Source organism: Gigantopelta aegis, chromosome 2 (genome assembly GCF_016097555.1).
Source record: "Gigantopelta aegis isolate Gae_Host chromosome 2, Gae_host_genome, whole genome shotgun sequence".
Classification (NCBI taxonomy): Eukaryota; Metazoa; Mollusca; class Gastropoda; order Neomphalida; family Peltospiridae; genus Gigantopelta; species Gigantopelta aegis.
This window is the reverse complement of record NC_054700.1, coordinates 31,659,944-31,681,292: the sequence shown is the minus strand read 5'-3', so window position 1 is coordinate 31,681,292 and position 21,349 is coordinate 31,659,944. Positions and strand designations below refer to the sequence as shown.

General features: G+C 38.4%; 1 protein-coding gene across 1 annotated transcript in view; it reads right to left on the bottom strand.

Annotated features, from left to right (window-relative positions):
• Positions 1-9,526, bottom strand: part of LOC121383747 (lactose-binding lectin l-2-like) — a 39,648-nt gene extending 30,122 nt beyond the window's left edge. Inside the window, exon 1 of the mRNA XM_041513845.1 lies at positions 8,913-9,526. Within this exon, the coding sequence (XP_041369779.1) occupies positions 8,913-9,102 (190 nt within the window). The 5' untranslated portion in view covers positions 9,103-9,526. The remainder of the gene's footprint in view (positions 1-8,912) is intronic.
• Positions 9,527-21,349: the final 11,823 nt, after the last annotated feature.

The following is a 21,349-nucleotide window of genomic DNA, read 5'->3' as shown; positions in this document are numbered from 1 at the left end:
CAAATGTGTACTAGCCTGATATAGACGTTTTGCTAGCGTGACGTCATATGTAGGCTCTCTCAATATCACAGATCTCTAGAGTATTGTTAAATTGTTAAACGGAACACCAAAATATCTAGCAACCGTGGTTTGTGCCATTACAGCCTCAAACACCTAGAGTGTCCATTGTTTAAAGTGTGTCATCAATTTGAAAGAGTGGTTTTTGTGAGTGAATGAGAATCTATACAATCATTTTACGGTCCAATCATATGAAAGAAAGAAAGAAAGAAAGAAAGAAGTGTTTTATTTAACGACGCACTCAACACATTTTAATTACGGTTATATGGCGTCAGACATATGGTTAAGGACCACACAGATTTTGAGAGGAAACCATGGGCTACTCTTTCAGATTAGCAGCAAGGGATCTTTTATTTGCGCTTCCCACAAGCAGGATAGCACAAACCATGGCCTTTGTTGAACCAGTTATGGATCACTGATCGGTGCAAGTGGTTTACACCTACCAATTGAGCCTTGCGGAGCACTCACTCAGGGTTTGGAGTCGGTATCTGGATTAAAAATTCCATGCCTCGACTGGGATCCGAACTCAGTACCTACCAGCCTGTAGACCGATGGCCTAACCACGACGCCACCGAGGCCGGTTCATATGAAAGATGGCATGAAATAGGAGCACGTGACCGACATGCGAGTAAGACATGAATAGCACGTGCAACTGACAGAACACCTCTGGAATATTGGAAGGAATGGTAACAATCAGTTTCTGAAGGTTTCATGACCAAATTTCAAGTAGGCCTACACGTAAATCCAATTTGGTATATATTTATTTGGTGCATAGAAACCTTTTCGCGAGTATATTTATTTCTAAATAGCATTTATTATTTAATGTGTACTTTGTAGAACGTCTACTGTGATATCGTAATAAAAGACGCTGTGGCTTTGTTTCAAGAATGTTTCTATATGTCCCAACATGTTTAAACCACCTATTTTGCAAAACATTGATACCTAATATAAAATTAATTAAGTAAATACTGAAACAGCATCGCCATGTAAAGAGGTGTTTATCGTGTATGGCCTGATAGACAGTTTTAACTTTGTGTTGGTTAACGGCACCACTAGAGCACATTGATTTATTAATCATCGGCTATTAGATGTCAAACATTTGGTAATTCGGACATGTAGTTAAGTTTTAGTGAAAACCCACTAGTAGGAAAGGATTTTTTATATGCATCATCCCATAGACAGGATAGCACATACCTTTGATAGACCAGTCGTGGTGCACTGGCTAGAACGAGAAATAGACCAATGGGCTCACCACTGGGCTACGCCGCGCCCAAATACTGATGGGTGCGGGTGTACTGCGTAATAGATGGTTATTTGTACTGAACTGGACGCCTGCGTGATAAGAGACAAGACGTGGCATGTTGAGTGGGTCAGTTGTAAAGGCTGTGTCGAAGGAGAGTGGAGCTACTAAATGACCAAATAAAATAGAGCATGGAACTCTATACAGTTACTTTGTCCTGGATAGTATTTGATTAAACCAGCTACATACAGTTTGTTTTGTTTAACGACACCACTAGAGCAAATCGACTTATTAATCATTGGCTATTGGATGTTAAACATTTGGTATTCTGACATGGTTTTAGAGGAAACTCGCTACACATTTCCATTAGCAACAAGGGATTTTCACAACCAGGAAAGCATATACCACGAAAAGATTAATATATCTAGTTATTGCATATTTCTTTCTCAGACTCCGTATTGGCCTTACATGTTGCACTTCATGAGTTGTAATCAATCAAAAGTTCATTTATGACAAAATAGCATATGGACAGGATCTGTCCTGAAAAGCATTCCACATGTTCGCTCTCACGTTTGATTCATTCCATAGTATACATTTATTTTCCTAACTTTAATGTTTAGCATTGTTATATTCCCAAGTGATGTTTTGCTGATCGCGATATTTAGGACCATACTGGAGTAATTGTCGAAGTATGAGATTATCAATGCTTGAGAGATAACCTGTGATAATACGTTCATCTGGTTGGTAGAAAAACCGTGAACCTCTATAGCCACAGACAGTGGATGCAATACCATGAATGCTCAAGTGAACATTCTGCAGAAGCTGTCTACAAATGAACGTTTTAGATGTACTGGAATCGCTCATTATCTTTTAATACAAGAGAGAAAAGTCTAGTCATGCTCATGTTAAGTAGCAAGTCATTCAGACCGAGAGTATTGGGGCTCTAATTGACGATTTCAGATGCACTGGAGTCGCTCAGTTTCTTATAACGAAACACCGACAAGTATAGGCCTGATCCTGTAACAGCTGCCATGTCATGGTGTTGAAGGAGAAGCAGTAATTCCTTCGGATTGACAGATTGGGACTGCTACGTCCTTTCTTGTGACCAGGCCTACTGGGTTGTCCGAACTCCGAAATGGACTCAACCCTTTAGTATTTAAGGTTCGAGGACTTGAAGGGTTGCCAATACCTTTGACTGTATCCTTACATCCATATAGCTTAGCACTGCAGCATTCTCTTACCCAGTGATCATTCCTTGTCATAAGATATAACCGACTAAGTGTAAGATTATTGGTCGCGATATATATTTTTTCCAATAAATATTTTGACCCTCATGCAGAGGACTGAATGGTTAGTACTACTGACATGTCTGTAGACTCAAGATGAACCATTAAGAGTTATGCCAGATATGTGTTGGCTCGTACACACTGACAATTTGTGTTGCGTATCCCACACATAATTACACCAGACCACACAGTGTGCACTCAAGGCCATAAATTGAATTTGTATTTTGATATGAGAGCGATTCAGATGATTTAGTACCATATTGTTTAACCGAAAAGGAGTTTTTGAAATTTATGTCCGTTAACAGGAAAGGACATGTTTTGTCGTTTTCAATTTAGCAAGGAATAATATGGCATTCCGACAGATTTGAATGTATTATGTTTTCCAGCTGTACCGAACATTGTTTTCAACGGGATAAAGAATTTAATTTTTTTTTAATAATGTCCCAGTTATTTGTACAATGTCTCATTCATTACGTCCCGAAGGATGATGCGGTGACTACAACTCAAACCATGTAGTGAAGAAAAGGGAAAGGAAATGAAAGGTATATAATTTTGTTTAACGACACCTCAGCACATCTTAAACTACAACATCTTGGTTTCTAACATATGGTTATTTTGTCGTGGGGCATTGGTTGGAACGAGAAAACCCGACTTCATTGAGGGCGATCAATCCTGCGATCCACCGCACCGTAGTAGAGGACTCCACCACTGGGTTACATCCTGCCCCATATACAGTAGGAGTCTCATTTACAATAATATGGTGGCGATGGGAGAGGCATTGGCATTTTAACTGTCATGGCCCAAACTGTGTTGTTCTTCTTTTTCTCCAGCTTCTTTTTTTTCTTCTCATTCTTTCTCTCCTCCTCCTCCTCCTCCTTTTTTCTTCTTCTCCTTCATTTTCTTCTTCTCTTTCTCCTCCGTTTCCACTTCTTCTTCTTCTCCTTCGTCTCCTCCTTTTTCGTCTTCTTCTCCTTTCTTTTCTCCTTCTTCTCCCTTTTCTTTTTCTCCTTCGTTTTCTTCTGCTTCTTTTTCTCCTCCTCCTTCTTTATTCATTCGCTGACTGACTACACCTCGAGGCCAGCAGTGGCAATGGATGACAATGTCACAGTTGCTATATGTTTCCACAGTCATAGCTGCTGTAGGTTTCCACAGTCACAGTTGCTATATGTTTCCACAGTCACAGCTGCTGTAGGTTTCCAGTCACAGCTGCTGTAGGTTTTCACAGTCCCAGCTGCTGTAGGTTTCCACAGTCACAGCTGCTGTAGGTTTCCACAGTCACAGTTGCTATATGTTTCCACAGTCCCAGCTGCTGTAGGTTTCCACAGTCACAGCTGCTGTAGGTTTCCACAGTCACAGTTGCTATATGTTTCCACAGTCACAGCTGCTGTAGGTTTCCAGTCACAGCTGCTGTAGGTTTCCACAGTCATAGCTGCTGTAGGTTTCCACAGTCACAGTTGCTATATGTTTCCACAGTCACAGCTGCTGTAGGTTTCCAGTCACAGCTGCTGTAGGTTTCCACAGTCACAGCTGCTGTAGGTTTCCAGTCACAGCTGCTGTAGGTTTCCAGTCACAGCTGATGTAGGTTTCCACAGTCACAGCTGCTGTAGGTTTCCAGTCACAGCTGCTGTAGGTTTCCACAGTCATAGCTGCTGTAGGTTTCCAGTCACAGCTGCTGTAGGTTTCCACAATCACAGATGCTGTAGGATTCCACAGTTACAGCTGCTGTAGATTTCCGCTGCTATAGATTTCCACAGTCACAGCTGCTGTAGGTTTCCACAATCACAGCTGCTGTAGGTTTCCACAGTCACAGCTGATGTAGATTTCCGCTACTGTAGGTTTCCACAGTCACAGCTGCTGTAGATTTCCACAATCGCAGCTGCTGTAGGTTTCCACAGTCACAGCTGCTGTAGGTTTCCACAGTCACAGCTGATGTAGATTTCCGCTACTGTAGACTTCCACAGTCACAACTGCTGTAGGTTTCCACAGTCACATCTGCTGTAGGTTTCCACAGTCACAGCTTCTGTAGGTTTCCACAGTCACAGCTGCTGTGGGCTTCCACAGTCTGGGATCACATGTTCGGCTGACTGTTCTGTATCGCCACAAGGACACACAGTAAAGTGCTCCAGCTGGTGTCTCTCCATCTTTTGTTTTAATGCTACCGAGCTTACGGTGAGACTCACGCAGATTCATCAGCAAAAACTCCAACTGGATTCAACATAGGCTACCATTTTTATAGGGAGCCAGGTTGGCTTTTGCCCGAATTAAAAGAAAATGCCTGAATCTGGATATCAATATTTATTCATATTAGCATCACTACCAAACAGCTATATAAGGCATTTTTGCATGCATTACAACTAATTTTGAGGGTACAATGATGGAAATCCATTATAAAAAGGTCTCAGGTTAGCACATTTTGCTCGAATATCTCTATCATGTTTTGCCCAAATTTGAGGTTTTGCACCAGCACTGTCTCGTACAGTTATGCATATCTGAATGACAAACCTGTGACTATAATTAAACGTCGTATCTTTGGACATAACAGAGTCAAAGAGAAGTTCTGACATTGCCATGACTACTAACATAAAGCACTGCCATATACTTTGCGTTTTGATTATGTAAACGTATTTTGCCGGATGTGACATAGGTGAACTAATAACATAAGCCGGTGCACTACATTTTAATGAAATATTAATGCATTGTCAAATAGTTCATTATATATCCGTTATACAATTGTAAGAATCCCATTATCCGCTATTCTTATAAACAAAACTATTTGTGGTATTCGTTATTATTTATTTTGAGTTTTCAAATTCAAATTCTTGTAATACAAACCCACCCACCCCCACACACACACACACACACACACACACACACACACACACAACACACAACACACACACACACACACACACACCACACAAAAAACACGTTTGTTTTGTTTAATGACACAACTAGAATACATTGATCTATTAATCATAGGCTTATAGTATGAGATAAAACACTACATTTTATATGCACTTTCCCATAGACATGGACATTGAGTTGTATATCAACTCTATGAAGACGTCAGTATTTTTTCATGAACGAAAACTTAGTCCTGTTAGGCTAGTATATGTAAGTCACTGACCAACCAATGGAGGTGGATTTCGTTGACTGTCAAAAATACAGACAAAACTACGATTTCTAATAGGCACCCTAATAGTGTACAGTATCATTGTGAAAGATCCAAATGTTTACTAGATGGATAATCATACCGCGAAACATGCAGTAAACAAATGTGTATTTTATTATATAGTTTTTATTATTGTAAATTCTGTGATTAGCATATTACAGCTTAGACATGAACTCGCAAAATCGAGGATTGGTCATTTTGGATTCAACTAATAGAAAGTTGTTTCTAATTTCATTATGAATTATAAGTTTTGACATGGTGGTAGGTTTGATAATTTAATTTTTAGATTTATATCATTTTGAAAAATTACACCTGATAGGTATGTTGAAATATTTGTTATACCTTTCGCACTAAAAGAATTATAGTTCGATTGTTGTGAAATGCAGACTGTCTATATTATAGCTAGAACTAGAATACAAACATGTAATGTCCAGCTCCCAGCTGTTGGCGAAGACTTAACCATTTAATACACAGATATCATAAACAGTCATAACATATACGTTTACATTGATCCTTTTTCATTCGTTAGTTGCATGTTTTGTTTTGTTTTGTTTGTTTTTTAAAAACCGCCACAAACATTTAATACAGAGACAAAGACTTTTTTTGTATTTTTGGACATTACAAACATGGATGATGATGATTTGAATGTTGAAGCCGCAGTATTTCCATTTCGGTATGGAACTACTTGACAGGTATCACCCGAGCCCGGGGTACACGGAACCTGCAGTGCATGCCGGGTAATCATCTCCCATGTGAGGCCATGTGAGTAGGCGAAACTCGGTGTATGTGGCCTTACACCTACCCATTGAGCCTAGCGGTACTGGCATGAAAAATCCCCTATTGCCCTTTTTCATTCGTTAGTTGCATGTTGATCATCAGCACATGCACAAAAGGAAGAAACCCGAAACACCTGACCGTATACTAGCGTGTATGGGTCTTCTCCTATCGGGCAGTCATGCCGCTAGTTACAGGGTTAATCTAATAAACGTTACGAGGACTTCTTGAATTTCATACAAATTAAACATATATATGACTAATTATACAGAAGGCGAACACGTCTTCCAATGTACTGTATGTTTGTTTTATATAAAATAATTAATTAAATAAATTGTACCAGCTGAACCTTGTAGGGGGAATGAGATAAGACAAATAGGTAGACAGACAGACAGACAGACAGATTATTGATTATAGTCTCACATTATGTACACAATAATGAAATGCAATTTAAAATACAGTATAAAAGTAAATAAGCCATTCTTTACATAAACTATGAGAAGAAGGAAATGTTTTATTTAACGACGCACTCAGCACATTTTATTTACGGTTATATCGCGTCGGACATATAGTTAAGGACCACACAGATATTGAGAGAGGAAAGCCGCTGTCGCCACTTCGTGGGCTACTCTTTTCGATTAGAAGCAAGGGATCTTTTATATGTGATACCACATACCAAGGCCTTTGATATACCAGTCGTGTTGCACTGGCTAGAGCGAGAAATAGCCCATTGGGTCCACCAACGGGGATCGATCCCAGACCGACCGCGCATCAAGCGGACGCTTTACCACTGGGCTACGTCCCGCCCCTAAACTATGAGAGACTATCAATAAATAAAAATATTAAAAATAAACGTCCTCCGTAAAATGCAAACTGTCTGGTTCCCAAAAAGCCTGTAATGGACACAGGTTGATGCAGATCTTCGCAGACTGACGTAACGTTCTGCGACAGATTCGCAAATTGAACACGTTTTAGTTTCAGTAAGCTACTGACTCAGGACCCCATCCCTGACATCACGAATGTTATCTGGCGCAATAAAGGTGTGGGTTTTTTAAGTTTCAGTTTCCCCGATTCGTCGCAGATCCAGGGCAGATTTTATGACAACTAGTCTTAACTTGCTAAGACACGTCTAGACTATAATTAAGTGTTTTAATATTTGCAAACTGTCAGAATGAAATATAGCGACGCATTCAATGTTGTAACATATGTTGGTACACTGCTTTGGAAAAGAGGGTTCAAAAGAGGGCTCAAGGTTTATCTACATTTGGAATTTCCCTTGGTGAAATGTTCTTAAATAATGCATTTAAACTGCCATTTCCTAAACTAGAAAATTAATCCAGCAGTTCGTTCAATATACTCAAACATTATTTTTGTAATGTGTTCTATGTTTCAAATGTTACAAAAAGTATGCACAGTTGTTGTGACTATAAAAACAAATGCGATTTTGTTTTCAATTCCAATCCTACCCCCCCCCCCCCTCCCAAACATTTGTTTTTAATAATAATAATAATAAAATATTCCTTCCCTCTCAAAACAATAAAACAAACAGTAGCAACGCAGTTATTTAATTTTTTTTAATATAAATTGAATTCAGTGTATTCGGAATTGTTGCGTGTATAAACTGGTAGGTAATACATGATTCGAGTGTTAGCCGGTGTCCTGTTAGATATGTATAACACAGTCGCACGTACATACCACATGTCAGTGACATATCATCAGACAGCAAACAGCGCCGTGTACCTATGAGTGGACTGACCTATAAACGCGTGTGTAATGCTCACAATTTTAAACAAAAACAAAACAACAACATTCGCCCATCTCACCTTGCTCCCGTCCCTCCAACTTGTCCAGGCTTTTACTCACCTTGCTCTCGTCCCTCCAACTTGTCCAGGCTTTTATTCACCTTGCTCTCGTCCCTCCAACTTGTCCAGGCTTTTATTCACCTTGCTCTCGTCCCTCCAACTTGTCCATGCTTTTATTCACCTTGCTCCCACCCCTCCAACTTGTCCAGGCTTTTACTCACTTTGCTCCCGCCCCTCCAACTTGTCCAGGCTTTTACTCACCTTCCTCCCGTCCCTCCAACTTGTCCAGGCTTTTACTCACCTTGCTCCCGTCCCTCCAACTTGTCCATGCTTTTATTCACCTTGCTCCCACCCCTCCAACTTGTCCAGGCTTTTACTCACTTTGCTCCCGCCCCTCCAACTTGTCCAGGCTTTTACTCACTTTGCTCCCGTCCCTCCAACTTGTCCATGCTTTTATTCACCTTGCTCCCACCCCTCCAACTTGTCCAGGCTTTTACTCACTTTGCTCCCGCCCCTCCAACTTGTCCAGGCTTTTACTCACCTTGCTGCCGTCCTTCCAACTTGTCCAGGCTTTTACTCACCTTGCTCCCGTTCCTCCAACTTGTCCAGTCGTTTACTCAACTTCTCTAGTCCCTGGGCAAGATCTCTGTGTTCCTTCTGAAGTTGGCGATACTTTGTTTTGTAGGTCTGGCGTTTATGCGTGGTCGTGTCGCAACACAGCGTCAAGATCATGAAGAAAGTCCATATTACTCTGCCACTTGGCAGGGTCATGTCCAGATAGCAAACTGTAGAATTGACATTAGAAAGAAAAACACAAAAAAATCCGCACACACAAAAAACGGAGACGTTTCTCACATCACTATACTACTCGCAACACCGCTGGTTCCCTTGCAGCACTTCCAAACACGACCCGGTCTGGTGAATGAATGAATTAATGAATGAATCGCGATCAATACAAGTACAGAGGCGTTTAAAACACGCTTATATTATCTATCACCCATTCGTTAGACTCCAAAACAAAGTTCTTCTTGTCCCACAGGTATAGTATTCCTTGAGAGTCATGCCCACGCTTAGGAACCATTTGGTTTAGTTTTTAACTTCTTTTCCAGCCTCAATCTGCAAGACAAAGAGTTTTTTCTTCTCTGGCCCCTCATATTTGTTGATCACAGCACTGAACCTGGGTAGGTGTAGAGTGTTAACGCGAGCTTCGACACCACACGGTCAGCTGGCATATATATCTATATACATATGTATATATCGAGATGGCCTGGGCTCGCTGCCAACTAGAGACTCTTCGTAAAGAAAAGATTTAAACTTCACCAACATAGTCAGGTTCTGCATTACAGACAGCTGCCTCGGAGTCTTTAATTTATGACAATTCGTTTGACATGTCCAAGCAGATAGTTATTCTAATTTCTTGGCGCGGGGGAAGAGTTGTGTTTATTGTCTCTTTCGTTTTTGTCTTCTTTTTTTTTAAATTCTTTTCTCATTGTTCAAACTCGCTCAACTGTTTCTAATTTGGCTTTACTGATTGGATTAGATAAATGGTCAAGTCACGCATATTCAGTTATTTTTTGTTCTTTCTTTTTTGTCTTTTGTTTGTGTGGTACTTTTTATGAATGAAAGAAGACCAGTTTATGAATGAACGTGAAATCGACTAGGTAAGAAATGGGGCGTGGCTTGTAGTGATTGGTGAAAGCGATCGTATGCAAATGAACTTTTTCTCGACATGTTTGAATAATCATCCGCCGAATATACACAGCAATATGTATACTGTTACAATTTTTTTTTTTTAATATGAATTGGAAAAGTAATTTTATACTTCAAAACAATACATTTTGCACTTGAATTTGTTTCGGGAGGGGGTAAGGGTGATTTCTATGTTAAAATTCAAAAGTTGAAATAAGAATCCCCCGTACCTGACGACATACGTAATCATGATCCGCCATTTTGTTTACAGAGATTATTTAAAGATAAATACATGCACAGACAACGTTGTTATCACAGACAACGTTCTGTGCACATTGAACAGTACTCGTGTTGTTATGTGCACATGATAAACGCTAACGTTTTTTTTTGTAAACTTTTAACAACATTAAAATGGCAGCTACAACCTTGTCACATAAGGTAGCCTACGCACACACCCGGAAGCAAACAAACACAGGTAGCTGCACGCCTACATACGGGCACAAGGTCATCTTATCGAGATATATAGGTATCCAGGCTAGGTATAACGGCTTTCCCGAGAATGTATTTCGCAACAAAGATACTGCTAAGTGTGCTAAGGTTATACTCGACAAAAATAAAAATGGACGAGCATTGCGTTATAATTCAAAGCCAAAAACAAAAAGGAAATCCAAAGAAGACGTAGAAACTGAATGGATTAAAAGTCAAAAGTTTGGTTAAGAACTTTATTTACGTTTATAAAGTTTACAAAGAATTAAACATGCATATAGTACAACACATCGTAACTTGAGGTAGCTGTTAAATGCATGTGTGACGTTTGTCTGTATGTAATGATTAAGATAATGTACGGCCACTGATATATGTCAGAAATAAGTCAGATGTATGCATGGCTAGTTTTGTTCGACTCTTGACTATCGTCGTGCCTTTTATCTGGCAATATGGCAGCTCGCTGATCAAATGATTAATGATATTACATTATGTTGTAATCAAACTGGATTTAAAAACAATTGTACGTGCTATCCTTTGAAATGTTGTACTGTGTGATATTCTATGCTGTACTATGATACGTTGTGCTATACAGTGGTATGCTATAACATGTATACAATGGTTTACTATAACTGTTATACAATGGTTTGTTATAACATGTATACAATGGTTTACTATAACATGTATACAATGGTTTACTATAACATGTATACAATGGTTTACTATAACATGTATACAATGGTGTGCTATAACATGTATACAATGGTGTGCTATAACACGTATACAATGGTTTACTTTAACATGTATACAATGGTGTGTTATAACATGTATACAGTGGTTTACTAGAACGTGTATACAGTGGTTTACTAGAACGTGTATACAGTGGTTTACTAGAACATGTATACAGTGGTTTACTAGAACATGTATACAATGTTTTACTAGAACATGTATACAATGGTTTATTGTAACGTGTATACAATGGTTTACTATAACGTGTATACAATGGTTTACTATAACATGTATCCAATGGTGTGCTATACTTAGTTGGCTTAGGTTATGCTATGTTGTGATATTCTGTTCGATATATTCTATGCTATGCTACGTTATACTATGCCAATCAAACGTGTCAACTCCTATCTTATCCTATCCTATCCAATTCTATCCTATCCTATCGTACAAGATTCTACCCTATCATTCTATCATATTCTATCCTATCTTATTTTATCCTATCCCACAATATTTTATTCTATTCTATTATGTTTCTTCTGTTTCATGGCATGCTCTGTTATGCAACGCAGTTGTATGCTCTGTTATCTTGTTATCTAAAACTATACCATGTTATGCCAAGCCAAGCCAAGCCAAGCCAAGCCATGCTGCTCTATGTTCAGTGGTGCTAAGCTATGCCATGCTACACTACACCAGTACATGTTATTGTAAAATATGTTGTGCTACAGTGCTGGACTGTGCTATGCTATAATATGCTATGATATGCTATGCTATATTCTATGCTATGCTATGCTATGATGTGCTATACTATGCTATATTCTATGCTATGCTATGCTATGATGTGCTATACTATGCTATATTCTATGCTATGCTATGCCATACTATGCTATATTCTATGCTATGCTATGCTATGCAATGCAATGTTATGCTATATTATATTCTATGCTATGCTATGCTATATTCTATGCTATGCTATGCTATGCTATGCTATGCTATGCTATGCTATGCTATGCTATGCTATGCTATGCTATGCTATGCTATGCAATGTTATGCTATGCTATATTCTATGCTATGCTATATTCTATGCTATGCTATGCTACGCTACGCTACGCTACGCTGCGCTGTGCTCTGTTCTGCTCTGTTCTGTTCTGTTCTGTTCTGCTCTGTTCTGCTATGCTATGTTTTCCTATGTTCTATGCTGTGCTCTGCTATGACACTATCTATTTTGTTTTCCTTTCTTGCTATATCTTGTTTTCCTTTCTTGCTATATCTTGTTTTCCTCAGTATATTTTAATGTCCGGGTCGATTTCAAGTATGTACTCTTTGACACTGACACTCCTTGGAATGACTTTGATTTGTTAGACGTATATTACATACGCATTGAATTCTACCATGTTAACAACTTGCTGATTCAGCCCATTCAAACAGATTCGTCAGGGCAGTAATTTGCCGCGAAAAAATACGAAAAAGAGAAGTGACGTTTTTGTCTCAATTTTTTTTATATTACCACCAAAATTATTTCAGGCGACGAAGAAAATAAAAATAGCAACAACACTGAAATACGTGTTAAAACAATTTTCATTTAAAGTGCCCTTTTTAATTCCTTTTTTTTTTTTTTTTTTATCTTCTTCTGAATTTATCATCCACAATATACTACACTAAATTGCCCTGAAAACGCGTTTATGATTATTTTCCAGGAAGCATGTCCCCGAACCCCCATACAGATCTCGCTATATTTGGGAGTTCGGCTCATTTACCTTTAGACCGGTATCGGTGGCGTCCTGGTTAGGCCATCGGTCTACAGGCTGGTAGGTACTGGGTTCGGATCCCAGTCGAGGCATGGGATTTTTAATCCAAATACCGACTCCAAACCTTGAGTGAGTGCTCCGCAAGGCTCAGTGGGTAAACCACCTGCACCGACCAGTGATCCATAACAGGTTCAACATAGGCCATGGTTTGTGCTATCCTGCCTGTGAGAAGAGAAAATAAAAGATCCCTTGCTGCTAATCGGAAAGAGTAGCCCATGTAATGGCGACAGCGGGTTTCCTCTCAAAATCTGTGTGGTCCTTAACCATATGTCTGACGCCATATAACCGTAAATAAAATGTGTTGAGTGCGTCGTTAAATAAAACATTTCTTTCATTTACCTTTAACAAACTCAAACTTGCCATTTTTAGAATGTATGACCCCCCTTTGCACAATCCTGGATCCGCCCCTCAAACCCGTGTGTTACTGGTATTAACAAACATCGTTTACTGCGACACGTTTCGTCGCCATTTACTTATGTAGTATACTCAACTACATTAATTACGGGCCAGTAAACGTTTTACTTAGCTTTAGATAACCGATGATTCGTGTGTGTAAATTAGTATCAGTGGTACACTGTGTGTACAATAATCGTGCACGTGGTGGGCTTCTCGTATTTTGTACCTTATATAAATAAAATTAAACTGGGTTCCAAATGCTAAATATTAAAAATATAATCAATATTACCTCATTAAGTGCTAATGATATAAATAATTACATTGATTTACATTCGTATAGTGCGGAGTAACAAACTGGTACACCGTCAAGTGTATTAAGCAGTGATTTTGAAGACTGTAGACTTTTCGATTAATCCTTTTTAGATGTTTTAGAAAACAAATTCAGAGAACTCATAGAGTGTGCCCAAGATAGACATGTTTGAACCTTAAATGGATGGGAAAAACACGTCAAATGGTTAAATGATTAATGGTGCGAAATGTAGCCTAGTAGTAAAGTGCTCGCTTGATGCGCGGTCGGTCTAGGACAGAAAGAAAGAAATGTTTTATTTAACGACGCACTCAACATATTTTATTTACGGTTATATGGCGTCAGACATATGGTTAAGGAACACACAGATTTTGAGAGGAAACCCGCTCTCGCCACTTCATAGACTACTCTTTCCGATTAGCAGCAAGGGATCTTTATTTGCGCTTCCCACAGGCAGGATAGCACAAACTGTGGCCTTTGTTGAACCAGTTATGGATCACTGGTCGGTGCAAGTGGTTTACACCTACCCATTGAGCCTTGAGGAGCACTCACTCAGGGTTTGGAGTCGGTATCTGGATTAAAAATCCCATGCCTCGACTGGGATCCGAACCCAGTACCTACCAGCCTATTGACCGATGGCCTAACCACGACGCCACCGAGGCCGGTGTGTAGGACAGATCCCCGTCGGTGGGCGCATTGGGCTATTTCTCGTTTCAGTCAGTGCAACACGACTTGTATATCAAAGGCCGTGGTATGTGCTATCCTGTCTGTGGGATGGTGCATATACACGATCCCTTGCTACTAATGGAAAACTCTAGTGGGTTTTCTCTCTAAGATTATATGTCAGAATTACCAAATGTCTAAATCCAATTGCCGATGATTAAATAAATCAATGTGCTCTAGTGGTGTCGTTCAACTTTCTAAATTGATTAATAGTAAAATGTAATTACAATGGTAATGTGCATGCGTCTGTCTTTGTTACGTGTGTAACTGCACGTTGACTTCATGCTGTTCCACAATCTCTCCCCCCCCCCCCCCCCCCCAACACACACACACACACACACACATTCAATACGTCAGACTGAATGAGTTGAATTACTCGAACTAGACACATATACCCGTTTGACCTCTCTACAGCCAACCCAGCCATAGGAATGTTAAAAGTTGTCTCTTAAAGGCATATTGTCACAGACCACTGACCTATTTAATGGTCTAACGAAGTATTACCTGAACAAAAATAATTAGATTTGTCCCTAAATGTATTTTATTCAACCATCTTCACAACCACCATACTCCATTTATTAATGACATTTTGTTACAATAATTGAATTATGGCAATGGTCCATAATTCAAAAACTAAAATTGCCGAGAGGGATGCTATGGATTTCACCCCATAATGGTTCAGTTAAGGTGATGCGCTAGCTAGATTTGGTTTCCAATAATTAATGTAATTTTTATTTATTATCCATTTTTAAAGAAATAAGGTCCTTAAATCCGTGTCAATATGCCGTTAAGTCGAGTAACCGCTTAACAGAGGTGTCCGTTTGATCGCGCTCGACTGTAGTGATATGTTATACCACTGTACGATCAGGTGTTGACAACTGTCATTGTATCATGGATGGCCAGATACATTGTATGGAATCAATTATTCCTTCCTGGCTGAAGTCCATTCCGATAATGGGTGATTAAGAACTACAGTCGCACCTGTAAATAAAGGACATCCACGAATTGTAATAACTTGGCTTTTTTTTCTCTTTTTTGGAACAGATGAAATTTATAAAGAGATAAATTGTCTGCATTCATGTTTCGGAGAAACATATCTGAAACGTCTCTTCCCTTTTTATTTTTTTTTAAATATTAACCTAAGAGATTATGCAAGGTTTGCTCGGTACAAAGTTTGACTGTGCATATCATTATATTACATTCTATATTCATGACATACCCCCCCCCCCCCCCCCCCTTCTGTCATTATACGACGATTGAAGCAGTAAACGATTTCAGCGCGTACACACTCTACAATTCGTCCACCACTGTACTATTCCGCGCAACAAAATAGTTCAATTGTAAATAGCAATATACACAAAACACCAACTACTACGATTATTTCTTTTATATTAAACTGACAAGTAAATATTTTGTAAATATCTATTTAATGATACTCTACCTAATTTAGCATTTACTTGTTTGCGCTCTCATTGATGTACAAGGTGGTGTTTACTCTTGACATTAAAAGAAAGATGTCAGTAAACAGGTGATTTGTGTACTATATTGGAACAGACTATAACACATTTTTGATCGACGTGTCAATTTCATTTGCCCTTAAACTTTTAATTTAAAACTGCAAGTTAACTGAGTATTTTGAATTGCAGCATAAATTATTAATTATTATCAGCATATTCAGTGAATATAAATTCAATATAAGTACATTAGAAATTTACACAATCTTGCAATCACTTAAAGGTCCTATATCATAGTTATATGTGAGTATCTGTTTGTGATAAAGATTCTTCAATAAAAAATTATTTTCTACTAGTAGATAAAATTATTTTGTTAGAATCATTTATGGGCATATTGTTGAAGGTGTAATCTTTAAACCTTTAAAATTTAATTTTAAAACATTATTTGCAGTAGCTGTCATTATGCAACTTGGAGATAGCTCCTTTAATACATAGCATCTTTAATACCGGTCTAATAGATCACACAGTTCTGCTCAAATGTTATATAGAAATGTCTACAAATATTTTGTTTAGGAGAGGGATAGGAGTAAACCGTCATCAGACTGTCCCTCACATATTGCAACAGCAATGAAATAACATGTCGATCAAAATTAGTTATAGTCTGTTCCAATAAAGTACACAAATCACCTGTTTACTGACATCTTTCTTTTAATTTCAAGAAGTAAACACCACCTTGTACATCAATTAGAGCCTAAACAAGTAAATGCTAAATTAAGTAGAGTATCATTAAATAGATATTTACAACAAATTTACCTGTCAGTTTAATATGAAAGATATAATCGACGAAAATCAGTTTTATTCTATTTCCGACACTACTTTAGTATTATTTACATACATATTGTAATTCACTATTCAATGAGAACATTACAGATAATTTATTAAACGGTTAACGTACTGGAGCCGTACACATGTAGACAGATAAGTGGGTAGGCATACGATGTGGTACGCACTGGTAAGCATACAGAGTATATATCGGATGAATAAAAAAAAAAAATCCCCCCAAAAACATTCCACTATTTGAAGTTAAATAGCAGAAAAAGTCTGCAATGCGAGGCAGTGAATTTTTGCACAAAACAAGTTAGTAGGCCCTGTAGGCCTTGGCTCGTTATTGTTCATTGATGATAGGCCTACAATTGTACATTTTATGCCCTATGTTTTACTTTTAAAATAATATTTATTCTTTATTTACGAAATGTGAAGAAAATACCTTTAATTACATAACTACAACAAAATTACATCCAAATAATTTAATTTACTATTTTATCAATTTATATTATTGCTAGATCTAATAAGGGTTACCGACATGTTAACGTGTGACGTCACAGTTGGAATTTGAATTGCATCTCCAAGAATGAATTAGCTGCTATTTTAATCGATACGCGAGAAATATTTCCTATGTACATTATGTTGGGGGGGGGGGGGGGGGGGGTTCGCCGATAATTCCCCTGGAAACATTATTTGCGACTAGTGGCAACACATTACAGTTATACTATTCTTCGCTTAATGCAAAGGTTATATATGGAGTTGATTAATGTGTAGTTATGTAGAGAAATAGCACACTGCAACATTGATAATGTACCTTTAACGTCCATGATTGATAAACAAAATTAATGATGGTGTACGTTCCATTAAAATCATGTTAAATCAGGAGCGGCTGAATGCGTTTTCTAGGGAGGGTGTGAAACGTCCACCAAGGTAACCTGCCAAAGTACTCTAATATCCATTATGTAGGGGATTTTTTATATGGTATTTTGAAGTTCGGGGAGGTGTTCCGCATCCCAGCAACATCCATCTGGATCCGTGCCTATAGTGTGTCACCAGAGCAGCTGGTTAGCTAAACAGTGTACTGGGTTTAGTGTTATTCATTAATTTCAACTTATTTTCGTGCTTATATCCAATTAAGGTTCAAGCACGTTGACCTGGGCACACACAGGTCTCAGCTATCTGGGCTGTCTGTCCAGGACAGTGGGTTAGTTGTTAGTTGTTAGTTGTTAGTTGGTTAGTGAGAGAGAAGAGGGTGTAGTCGGCTTACACCTACCCAATGAGCCCTTAAGAACTCGCTCTGGGTTGGAGCCGGTACCAGGCGGCGAACCCTGTACCTACCAGCCTGTGGTCCGATGGCTTAATCACTGCGCCACCGAGGCCGGTTGGTTTATTTGTTAAGCAAACATTCCTTATAAACATTGTTTGGTTTTCCTGCGAGGGCGGTTCGTGTAGTAGGGGGATTGGCTTGTTCAGATTCGCAATTGGAAATTCCTGAACAGTCAACAAATCAATACTCGTAGCCTTGCTACGTCTGTCTACTGTCATGTGAAGAAGAAGTGTTGTATAAGTACTGGGCAAACATGTTCACAGCGCCAGGCACGGCGGAGCGGGGCGGGTTTGGCCCCCAAGAAATTTTGCTTTGCGCCCTCGAGTGTAGTTCAAACTAATGCAAGGACATGTCTTTAAAAGTGTTACCGGCCTCGGTGGCGTCGTGGCAGGCCATCGGTCTACAGGCTGGTAGGTACTGGGTTCGGATCCCAGTCGAGGCATGGGATTTGTAATCCAGATACCGACTCCACCCTGAGTGAGTGCTCCGCAAGGCTCAATGGGTAGGTGTAAACCACCATAACTGGTTCAACAAAGGCCATGGTTTGTGCTATCCTGCCTGTGGGAAGCGCAAATAAAAGATCCCTTGCTGCTAATCGGAAGAGTAGCCCATGTAGTGGCGACAGCGGGTTTCCTCTTAGAATCTGTGTGGTCCTTAACCATATGTCTGACACCATATAACCGTAAATAAAATGTGTTAAATAAAACATTTAAAAAAAAAAATTTTTAAAGTGTTATTATGTGTGGAGATAGTAAGGAAAGGTAGGCAGTAATAGTGGAACCAGGTTCCTAACTGACACTTTCCCAGTGGGTAATAGGAAGGACACTTCACCAACTTAAAGTCTTAAATATCTAAAACAAAATTCTACTCTTTTTTTTTTTTTCGTTTAAAAAGCGTATGCCGGAATTAACCCAATCCCCAATCCACAGTGTTCGGCTTGTATCACGGGCGCACTCAGCACATTTTAATTACGGTTAACGACCACACAGATAACGCGAGAGGAAACCAGATACACCACGCAATGTGCTACTTATTCCGATTAGCAACAAGGTTTTTTTTTTTATGTGCAATATCCCACAGACACGATAGCACATACCACGGCCTTTATTATACCGGTTGTGGAGCAGTGGCTGGAACGGGGACCGACGGGGATCGATGATAGACCGACCGCGCATCAGGCGAGAGCTTTATCCCAGGACTAAATAACTTCCGGCTGGGTCAAAGTTCGAGGTGCACCCAACTTTTGCTAGAGAAGTGAACACCACAAGTCCTGTGATTGGTTATAAATGTGAGTGTGTTGGTTGTAAAAAATAATAGTTTTATCTGGGTAAAAAAAATATGCAATTTTATTTCATCTAGTACCAATGTGTCAAGTAGCCTTGTGCTTGAAACATGTATGGGGTACCTGTGAAAAAAAGTACTCGAATTTTGTGCAGAACTAGGGTAGTCATAGACGCTACCCGTTATCTCAGAAACGAGCAGCTTGACTCCCAATTTTTTCTGATTCACTTTAAGTGTGAGGGATGGTAGTATTTATATCCGTGGCGTTTATGTCGGTTGATACGTTGCAGGTAGGAGTTTTAGCCACATATGTTACTATTGTCGTCTATGGGATTTGATTTGGTACTATACACCCTATAGCACATAATTCAGTGCATAATAAAAAATATTATGATTTTGTCATTTTATTTAATTAAACTATACTGGTTGATTAATTAGCCATCACTCGACCATGCAAGTTCACAATTACCTTGACCTTGACAATAATCTCTGTACATGGCTCTGAATGGAGTTTGAATCAAAGTTAGCACTGAAGAAAAGTTTGTTTTGGCCTATAATTCATACTGTATAGATTTCAATAATTTCTTTTTACATGGTATTTGACTTGCCATATACAACTGCACTTAAATATGGTATTATATATAGGCAACCTGAACTAAGATTTTAATAGCAATTTATTTTTATATTGAAAATAGCATGTGCGAATAGTGGGTTAATGTCTTTAGTTTCCATTAACATTGTTAATGTTTTGTGTATGAAATTCTGAAAACTCAAATTTGTAAAGAAGTTGATTTTTAGTGTCATTTTGACATATTTATAGGGTGCTAAGTTATATTTTAGACAAATTTGTAGTTTTATGCAAAATTTTAAGTAAATTTGAAGAAAAACTTTACCAAAAACATAATTAAATTTGTTGTCACTATGGTACCTTCTGTTCTTATTTGTACATAACAATAAGGTTGTTAAACATATACTTAGATCTCCAGATCATTTTTCTTCTTCTTAATAATCACTTAGTTAGCTCTCATGAAAAGCATTTTGAGTTTATACTAGATTCAGAACCAATTTTTTCAGATTTGATTATCTGCCTTGGATTAAGTTGATAATTTATTTTATTGTTAAAGCTGTATTACCTAATGTTACTAGCTAAATAAAATGCTGGATTACAGATTGTAGGAATACATCTAATATACATATTGTATTCATCCGGATTAAAAAATAATGCAAGAAAACAGATGTTCGGGTAATTTTGTCATTCAAAAATAGTGTTTTTTTCAGTAATTAATCAAAAATAAATGTGTGAAAGCTGCATGATAATTCCAGATATCACAACTATTAAAACCTCCAACTACAGTAGGCTATAAATAAAATATAGTCAGGAATATTGGTGGCTGCCAATGGTTTTGATGGTTCATTATGAAAATCAGCATGGCCAATGGATTTGAAATTCCCACACCTGGTAACTTGAAGACACCCACACCCAGCATACAGGATTTTCTCCCAACACTAATGTTCAGGACATTAAGTCATTACTTTATACAGGTACTGTCATGTTTGTGTTTCCTTCCTCAGACAGTGGAATTTTTTTAATACTGATATTTCTTTGATGTGCCTGTTAAGGTCTTCATAATCTAGGGGTCAACCAAGTGCATGTGTTTTAATGGAATTCTTTAAAGGGGTAGAGATACTCTGACTATCTTTATTGTCTCTACATATATACCTGAGTACACACACCCAACTGAAATTAAATATCTTCAGGAGTTTTATTTTAAAACATTTTGTTGTTTAATATGACATATTGCATTTGTACAAAACTATATGCAATATATATGCTTTTTGAGGTGTACATTATATTAGGTTGCACTGTAGAAACAACAGTTTCAGTGAGATTGTCAGTTTATGTCAGAATACACCAGACCCTGGTTGTCATAAAGACACATAGCTGGACACTTTTTGAAAAATGTATGTTATTAGTATAGGTAGTACTAAACCAAATAAC